Source organism: Lactuca virosa, chromosome 9 (genome assembly GCF_052849685.1).
Source record: "Lactuca virosa cultivar CGN04683 chromosome 9, Lactuca_virosa_CGN04683_v6, whole genome shotgun sequence".
Lineage (NCBI taxonomy): Eukaryota > Viridiplantae > Streptophyta > Magnoliopsida > Asterales > Asteraceae > Lactuca > Lactuca virosa.
Genome location: NC_136434.1, coordinates 200593328 through 200602261, shown reverse-complemented (window position 1 = coordinate 200602261; position 8934 = coordinate 200593328). Strand labels below are relative to the sequence as shown.

Genomic DNA, 8934 nt, shown 5'->3' with positions numbered 1-8934 from the left:
AGGGCATTGTAACATGGTATCATAACAGAGCATTGTGACGAAGCATTATGGCAAAGAATTATGGATGAAAGCTTTATTGGTGATTAAAAGCTCTATTTAGTGATTGAAAGCTCTGTTAGTAAGTGAAAGCTCTTTTTGTCGACTAAAAGCTCTATTGGTGAGTGAAAGCTTTGTTCGTCGACTAAAAGCTTTGTTCGTCGACTAAAAGCTCTGTTAGTGAGTGAGAGCTTTGTTTTGTGACTGAAAGCTCTACTAATAGGTGAAAGCTTTGTTTGGTGGTTGAAAGCTCTACTGATGAGGGAAAGCTCTAAAAGTAGCTGCATGGCAACATGTGATTGGTTGAAAGCTTTCATGGATGTATGGACTGATGGGCTTGGCCCATTAGGGTTTTAGGTCTGATCCCTTGTCTATAAATAGGGATGCTAATCACCCATTTGTACCTTTTGTATCGTTAGTGAGTAGGTCGAATCTATGTTGGTTGTACTTTTAATATTTGTTTGAGAACTTTGTGAATTAGAATACTCCCTTCCTACCCATGGAAAGAGGTCACCTTGACCGAACAACATAAATACTATTTCTTTTGTGCTTTTGGTTTTATATGTTATCCGCGTTACTTCCTAACAAGTGGTATCAGAGCTTGTCAAGTGACATCAGATTTCTTAGGATTCTTGACAAGTGTTGTCTGATTTCCTAATACACATCATCTTCATCTTCTTTGTAGATTCATTAAGTCCTAAACCAAAAAGTCAAATAAAAAATCAGATCAAATCCACAAATAGGAAAGAAAAAACAAGTCAAGAACCACAAAAAAAAGAAGGAGAAAATAAAACAATAAATTAATTGTGGCTGAGTTTTTGGAAAGACCAGACACAAAACTACTACTTATAAAAATCATATCAAAGCTGAAAGGTTGGAAAGACCACTAATGTATTCTGGTTAAAAAGTGTTTTAAAAATAAAAAATTTGGGTGAAAAATCATGATGTTACAATAACTATATTTTCGTGCAACTCGCGGGGATTCGCCTAGTATGTGTGTGTGTGTTTGTGTTTGTCTATATATATATATATATATATATATATATATATATATATATATATATATATATATATATATATATATATATACACACACACACACCGATGTAGAGGTACTATATTTTCGTGTTGTTTCGTTAAAATCGCATGTTTGATCTAACCTTTGAAAAGTTGACAAATCACGACCTTATGGTTTCAAAAAATAGCACCAATGGTCCTTCCGTTTAACCCCATTAGAAAATCTCCCTTAAATACATGTGATATGAAGAAACTATAATAATTTTCTTATTTTTATCATTTTTTTATTTTATTAATCATATGTAGGTATTAAAGGCCACCAGCAACCACAAACCACTAATCAACCGTCGCCCATCCCATCTTCTCATATGACACATCTCGATGAAATCAATGAGAATCATAGAATAAAAAGCAAATACTTATCGAAGTTACTATACACATCATTGACACTAGATGCAAAGCATAAAGCATACATTGATGAAAATTCACAAAATCAAGAATAGATATATAATAAAATACAAACATTGATTTATCCTTTTTCTTCATTCCAAGTTCACAATATTATAGGCAAAATCAAACCCATAAATTGAATATGGTATGTACATCATCTTCATCTGTAACATGTGGATCCTGGAGGTACGGAATTCTAAGTTAAATATCGATTTTGAAGGGGGTCATGACGTGAGGGAAGCACCATCACATGTGACATGGCCGCATTGTGCGGGAAGGGTCATTTAAGTGTTACAACGTGACACTATGTGGTGTCATTATTTGACACCTGATTAAATGGAAAATCCTAATTCAAGACTTGGACCATATTTAAAGGAAGTGAGGGGTTAGGGTTTCCTTCACCCTCAACCTCGATCACCTCCAAACCTGCAAAAGAAAACCATAATCCCTCTCCTCCATTTTCGGCTTATTTTGGTACTTGTGTTTGCTTGTGAAGGAATAAAGAGACCTTGTAAGTGTTGTGAGCGTCTTGGCTAGCTTGGGGCTTAATTCTGTGCATTTTTTGACCTGTTTTAGTATCCAAGATCCTAACTTTCTTATAATAGATGGCTAGATCTAAGGTTTGTCCCATTTTCTCCATATATGAGATATTTGGAATAGTAGGATCCCATAAAGTTAGCAACTTTATGGATCCTAGAAGACATGTGTATATCATATGGTTCAGATCTGGAATTTGAATGTGTATTGGATCCATGCATGCGATCTTTGGTGAAATTTTCATGTTTGACCTAATTGGGGTCTTAGACTCACAATGAGCATGTTTGGCTAAAAAGCATCGACCTTTAGGTGTTATTTGACTATAGAAGGCTTTCTGGAAAGATTGGATGAATGGCTTAATTGGTGAAGGGTTAAATCCATTAAGCTGTAATAACCCGCTTTCACGACGTGACACCCTTGATTGTTACGATGTGACGACTGGGGTTTTCCTCGATTATTTTAGATTGATTCCGTCACGACGTGATGACTTGTAGATCACGACGTGATGATGGTTTGGATATGGGTTGAGTGGATTTGAGACTGAGTTGAATCGTATCTGGGCTGGGACCGGGTTGAGTCCGTTTCTCACGACATGACATTGAGTTGGTCACGACATGAGAGTCAGCTAATGGAAGTGTTGACCGTTGACTTGGGCATTGGCCGTTGACTTTTGATCTGGTTTGACTTTTGGTCAAAATGGCTAGTTTTGGAGGGTAGGCTAAGATAGGACCTTATTTGAATTGTTAGGTGTGTTGTAGCACCGGTTTTGTGGCATTTAGTTGTGGTTATCTGACTTCGTTAGACAGGTGAGTCTTCTCACCAAACTATGTAGGATGCTAGCTGTCTTAATGACTATTGTCTTATATATATATATATATATATATATATATATATATATATATATATATATATATATATATATATATATATATATATACCATTTTTATGTATATTGGGATGGGCCCGTTCTATGTATATTAGGCTGGGTCTATTTGCATGTATGGTGGGTAGGGCCCATTTGCATGTTAGGCTGGACCAATTTATATGTATGTTGGGTTGGACCTATTGTATGTTGGGCTGCACGCATTTGTATGACATGTGGTATTTTGGGAAACTCATTAAACTTTGTGCTTACGATTTTGTGGTTTGAATATTTTCAGCAACTTCTAGTTCCAAAGGGAATGGTTCGGCTTGACTATACAACATTTTCCACCGAGGATTTTTTGCATTAGCGATTGATATTGTACTCTGATGTTTATGATAAATTTTTACTATGATGGATTTTTGCGACAAATACTATATGATTTGATAAATTAAAAATGAAAAAATTAATTTATATTTTAGGATGCTATATCATCTTCTTTCCAGAGAAAAAAATCAAATAAAATAATCAAACCCACAAATAGGAAAGCGAAAACAAGTAAGAGCCACAAACACAAAAGAAAAAATAAAACAAGAAATTAATTATGGTTTGAGTTTTTGGAAAGAACAAACTCAAACTACCTTCTACAAAAATCAAATCAAAATCAAAAGTTGGACCAAACCTACAACATAAACCAAAGCACAGGGACCATTTCTGTAATTCACTCTATGAAGTACCATATCTGTAATTTACTCTCGGAAGTATCAACCACTGTGACCAATCTCTCCTCTATATATATCGATGGTGAGACATCACATTTTTTAGGAGTTAGAGATGTCGGAAGTAGCTACTCCATTGATAGCCGAAGCGGAGGCCAGTGGTGGTGGAAATGATAGTTGCTTGTGGTGGAAGAAGGTATTGGATTGGGAAGAGGCTAAGCATCAGATCTTATTTTCCCTCCCAATGATTCTAACCAATGTTGCCTACTATTGCATACCATTAATCTCCGTCATGTTCGCCGGCCACCTCGGAGAAGCTGAGCTCGCCGCCTCTAACCTCGCTAACTCCTGGGCCACCGTCACCGGACTCTCTTTCATGGTTAGTCGCTACTCCTCTGTCACTCCCAATTAGTATTTACAAATTTACTTCTTAAACCTAACCTACACATCCATGGCGTCATTCCCTGAATCTTTCAATTTCCAATTGTTCGTATTAATGTGTGGAAGAGCTTCATCCTCAAAATTTATTCCCTAATTCGTAAAATTTGAAAGGGATTGGTGTAGTTATATTGAACAGACATTAATGATTACGAATCCAAGAAAACGATATATATCTGTTAGAATTTGTGTATTGATGAGATTCTGCAATTGGGGTATTCAAATATTCACTTATCGAATCACATGTTCTTAGTAAACAACCAAAAGTAGAAACTATTTGTTCTTTAATAAAAACTAAAAAGTGGTTTTACTCATAAGTTAACTACTTATTTGTAATTGTCCCCACGTTTTAATGTTGTTTGTTTTTATTTTGAGTAAATTACACGAATGGTCCCTACGGTTTAGGGTAATTTGTGTGTTTGGTCCTTAACTTATTTTTTGAACTCAAAAGTTACTTACTATTTGTTTTTGTTGTGCGTTTGGTCTATGTCTTACCTAAAAAAACTATTTTGCCCTTGATTTTTTAATTTATGTAAATTAACACACCCCCAACTCCAGCTCATCTTATGTTACCTAAAAAAACTATTTTAATTTATTTAAATAAGAGCATAATAGTCCTTTTAGTTAAGACAGAAACCAAGTGCGTAACAAAAACAAACAGTAAGGACCTTCCGAGTTAAAAAAATAAGTTAGAGACCAAACACGTAAATTATCCCAAACCATAAGGATCATTCATGTAATTTACTTTTTTATTTTATATGGAGTAAGATCCGTGTGAGTTTTCCATACTATGAATTCAACAAATGACACCTAAAGTACAAATGTCACTTTATCCAAATTGTCTTTTTGCATCCATTTTTTATTTCTTATTTTTTCTCAGGTGGGCCTAAGCGGGGCACTAGAGACATTATGTGGGCAAGGATTTGGAGCAAAAATTTACCAAATGCTTGGGATTTATCTACAATCATCTTGTTTAATTTCCATTTTCTTCTCCATTCTCATCTCAATTCTTTGGTTTTTCACTGAACCCATTCTCATTTTACTTCAACAAGATCCCCAAATCTCAAAAATAGCTGCTTTATACATCAAGTATCTTATCCCAGGTCTATTCGCCTATGGTGTTTTAAACAACATTTTGAGATTTCTCCAAACACAATCTATTGTAACCCCTTTAGTAATATGTTCACTAGTCCCATTAATTCTTCATATCGCTATTACTTATGCACTTGTACATTGGACTTCCTTATCTTTCATTGGAGCTCCAATTGCGGTTTCAATTTCATTATGGATTGCAGTGATTATGTTAGCGGGATATGTTCTTTTAAGTGAAAATTTTAAAGAAACGTGGCAAGGTTTTTCAATGGAGTGTTTTAGTTATGTTTTTACGAGTTTAAAGCTTGCTCTACCCTCTGCTGCTATGGTTTGGTTAGTTGTTCTTGAATTTTTTTTAAAGATTTGAGAATATATGAATACATGTTGCTTGTTTTGATCGAAGTTGAAATCTTTTTGTTGTTTTATTGAATCTTGTGCAGTTTAGAATATTGGGCTTTTGAGTTACTTGTGTTGTTAGCTGGGATTTTGCCAAATTCAGAAATAACTACTTCCCTCATCGCAATGTGGTAAGAATGAATGTCGTGACTCATGTCAATTAATTTAAGTGTTTGGATAAAACATAAAAGTGATAAATAATTTGGGTTAAAATGAAGTTGATAAGAAAAATTGACCAAAGGATGTTAAGAGTATAATACCAAGTAACCAACTTTTTAATACTTATTGAAAATGACTATATTTTGCGGAAAAAAAAATTCTCGAAATATGAAAATTACTTTTTTGTTACATTATATTTCACAAAACCCTTTTTCTGCAAAAATGATATAATTATTCGCGAGAAAAACATCGTTTTGTGAAAATGATGATACATTCGCAAATTAAAAAAACCACAAAAAGAATAATTTATAAAAGAAAAACGCGGGGTAATAAAAAATATGGTTGTACAAAAAAAAGGTTTATAGGAAAAGATTTTTTTAATGCAACATGTCCTTTTGAGTGATTTTTTAATACAAAGTGTCCTTTAACCTTCCAATGTAACCATATGTTATCATTATACTTTTAAAAAAATATATGTTTGGTTGTGAAAAATTTTCATGAAAATTTTCAACCGAAAATCAAAATTTTGAAAACACGCTTTAGTTAATTTAGTTTTCAAAAATTTCAAAAAAATAAAAAAAGTTTGTTTTCTAAATTATATGTAAATTAAAAAAATGATTTTTACAGTTTTTAAAGTTTTCTAAGATTTAAGATGGAAAATGAAAACTCCGCCTGTTCCAAAAAAATGCGTTTTCTAAAATTTGCATTAAAATCGAAAATAAAAAGTCAACTTTATTTTCTAAAAACATTTTCTTGAAAAATAAAAATAGTTTTCTACAGCCAAACGCATCTTAAATTTCCAATGTGTCCTTATTTATAAGATAAGAAGAAAAAACATTGATAGAAAATATATATATTAACACTTTTCAAAAAAAAAAAAACATTTTGCAAATCAACATTATTTTTTGCAAAAAATCAACTCATACTCGTGATCAAACTTGTAAATTACCCCAAACCACATACTCGTGATCAAACTTGTAAATTACCCCAAACCACACAGACGGTTTATGTAATTTACTCAATTTTTTATTGCAGTGTAAATACAGAAGCAATCGCATACATGGTTACATATGGCCTTAGTGCTGCTGCAAGGTTAGTTGCAACAATCTTCTTTAGCGACACTTTTAACTTAACCATAGTTAACGACTCTTTTTAACTTAACAGCACACGTGTGTCAAATGAGCTTGGAGCTAAAAATATCGATAAAGCTAAAGAGGCCATGGCTGTGACCATAAAGCTTTCTGTGATTCTTGCACTTGTCATTGTTTTAGCATTGGGATTTGGTCACAATATATGGGCGGGATTCTTTAGTAATAGTCGTGTGATTATAAACCAATTCGCTTCCATGACACCTTTTTTGATGATCTCAATCACTGTTGATTCAATCCAAGGAGTTTTATCAGGTTTGCATAAAGTATAAAAATAGTAAACAAAACATTTTTCATGTGTCCCATATAATAAATAATCAAGTAATTTACTTTTGTCCTTAGTATAGCTTTTGTTCAATTTTGGTTTTATTTATGGTTTTTGTCACGTTTTTTGTTCTTGTTCTAAGTATAATGATTATATTTTTTGGACCAATTTGCAAAAATTGTCTATATTCAAGGGCAAAAAATAATCATTTACTTGGAACAAGGACCAAAAACATTACAAAAGTTCTAATAAGGACCAAAATTGTAAAAATTAGTTAAGATTGTTACAAGAACCTTAAGGGCCAAAATTGCAAACTCGGCTAAACTCAAAGACCAAAATCAATCATTTACTATGAATATGGAACAAAAATGTTACAAGAATCTCAACATAATTTTCAAAATTGCAAAATAATCAACTATCTTGTGGGGCCAAAATAATCATTTTACTAAACTAAAACTTTTACAAGAAGAACCAACATTGCAAAATCAGCTACATTTGGGGACCAAATATAATCATTACCAAAATTTTTACAAGTACCTCTAATAAATAATAGAAACTTCATGGAATTATAAAAATTAGCAATATTTGGGAACGAAAAATTTAATTAATTTTAAATAATTTTGTAGGTGTAGCAAGGGGATGCGGTTGGCAGCATTTGGCTGTGTGTGTAAATTTGACAATGTTTTATCTTATTGGGATGCCGGTTGCTGTTGCCCTTGCCTTTTTAGTGAAACTATACGCAAAGGTGATATATTTGTCGCATAAAGTAGAAGATTTTTTATTTTTTTAATAATATTATTCGTGTCTAAAGCTATATTTATGAATATGTAGGGGCTGTGGTTAGGGTTGATATGCGGTCTCTCGTGTCAAACCGGTGGTTTGTTACTACTTATGTATCTCAAAAAATGGACGGAAGTGGAATTAAAGGATAACAACAGTTATGGCGACACAATTCTTGTTTGAACAAATATTTGTGTTTCTAGTTGAACTAAAAGGATGAAGAAAGTTTTATACAAAATTACAAACTCATGTTTATGATTTATTTGAATTGGAATTGATTGATTCACGTGTGGAAGAGTGAGAACACAAGTGGCGAGTGGGAAGAGAGTCAAAAGGGCAAATTATTTTAATCTTATTTACTAAGATTTAATCAAAATCAAAAAGCTTTCAGCTATGGTAAGAATTTTATAAATGACATCTGTGAATATGGTCAATATTTATATTCTATATCACCTTCTTAGGTGAATATATAAAGAAGGTGACAGGTAGAATGTAATCAATGCAAATAAACATTCCACATAAGTGGTATACACATAAATGTTACACACAATCTATCATAAAATGAGATTTACACAAGATCCTAAAAATATGTCATCCTCAAACGAAATGTCATAATTGATGCTCGACAGTCCTGTTGGGAATATTTTTTTAGAGCGTAGGGCAGATCAAGGCCTATGGGGGCATAGAAGCGTACTTGGAGTTGGACTCTTCTGAAAGAGACGACAACCTTCTTCATCTTCTACCTCATTGTCCGTGAGCCTATGCTCATCGGCTATTGTAAAGTAATATTTTTTTTTCATTAAATATTGTGATTATCTTAAACCATATGATAAGAAAGACATCTTTTGGATAAAGTCGATTGAAAAATCGTAATAGTTATAATGGCTTTTTGAAATAGCCAACCATAAAGTAATATTTAAAACAAAATAGCAAAGAGATAACACAAAGCCATTTACAAAGAGTTCATGAGATTTTAAAACAAATTTAACCTAACCAACAAACACTTATGGTTCTTATTAGTAAAGGATAAAATAA

General features: G+C 32.8%; 1 protein-coding gene across 1 annotated transcript; it reads left to right on the top strand.

Annotated features, from left to right (window-relative positions):
* The first annotated feature begins 3693 nt into the window (after nt 1-3693).
* On the top strand, nt 3694-8185 carry LOC145138347 (protein DETOXIFICATION 18-like). Its single transcript, XM_079072444.1, has 7 exons — nt 3694-4000; nt 4940-5484; nt 5592-5678; nt 6742-6798; nt 6871-7109; nt 7746-7864; nt 7951-8185. The coding sequence occupies exons 1-7, from the start codon at nt 3737-3739 to the stop codon at nt 8080-8082; spliced, it is 1443 nt and encodes a 480-aa protein (XP_078928570.1). The 5' UTR covers nt 3694-3736; the 3' UTR covers nt 8083-8185.
* Nucleotides 8186-8934: the final 749 nt, after the last annotated feature.

Bases quoted from the DNA above. Each gene is read 5' to 3' on its own strand.
- LOC145138347 (XM_079072444.1), top strand. From the start codon at position 3,737: ATGTCGGAAGTAGCTACTCCATTGATAGCCGAAGCGGAGGCCAGTGGT. The intron at 4,001-4,939 runs GTTAGTCGCTAC...ATTTTTTCTCAG, and splicing joins TCACCGGACTCTCTTTCATG to GTGGGCCTAAGCGGGGCACT. The intron at 6,799-6,870 runs GTTAGTTGCAAC...TTAACTTAACAG, and splicing joins GGCCTTAGTGCTGCTGCAAG to CACACGTGTGTCAAATGAGC.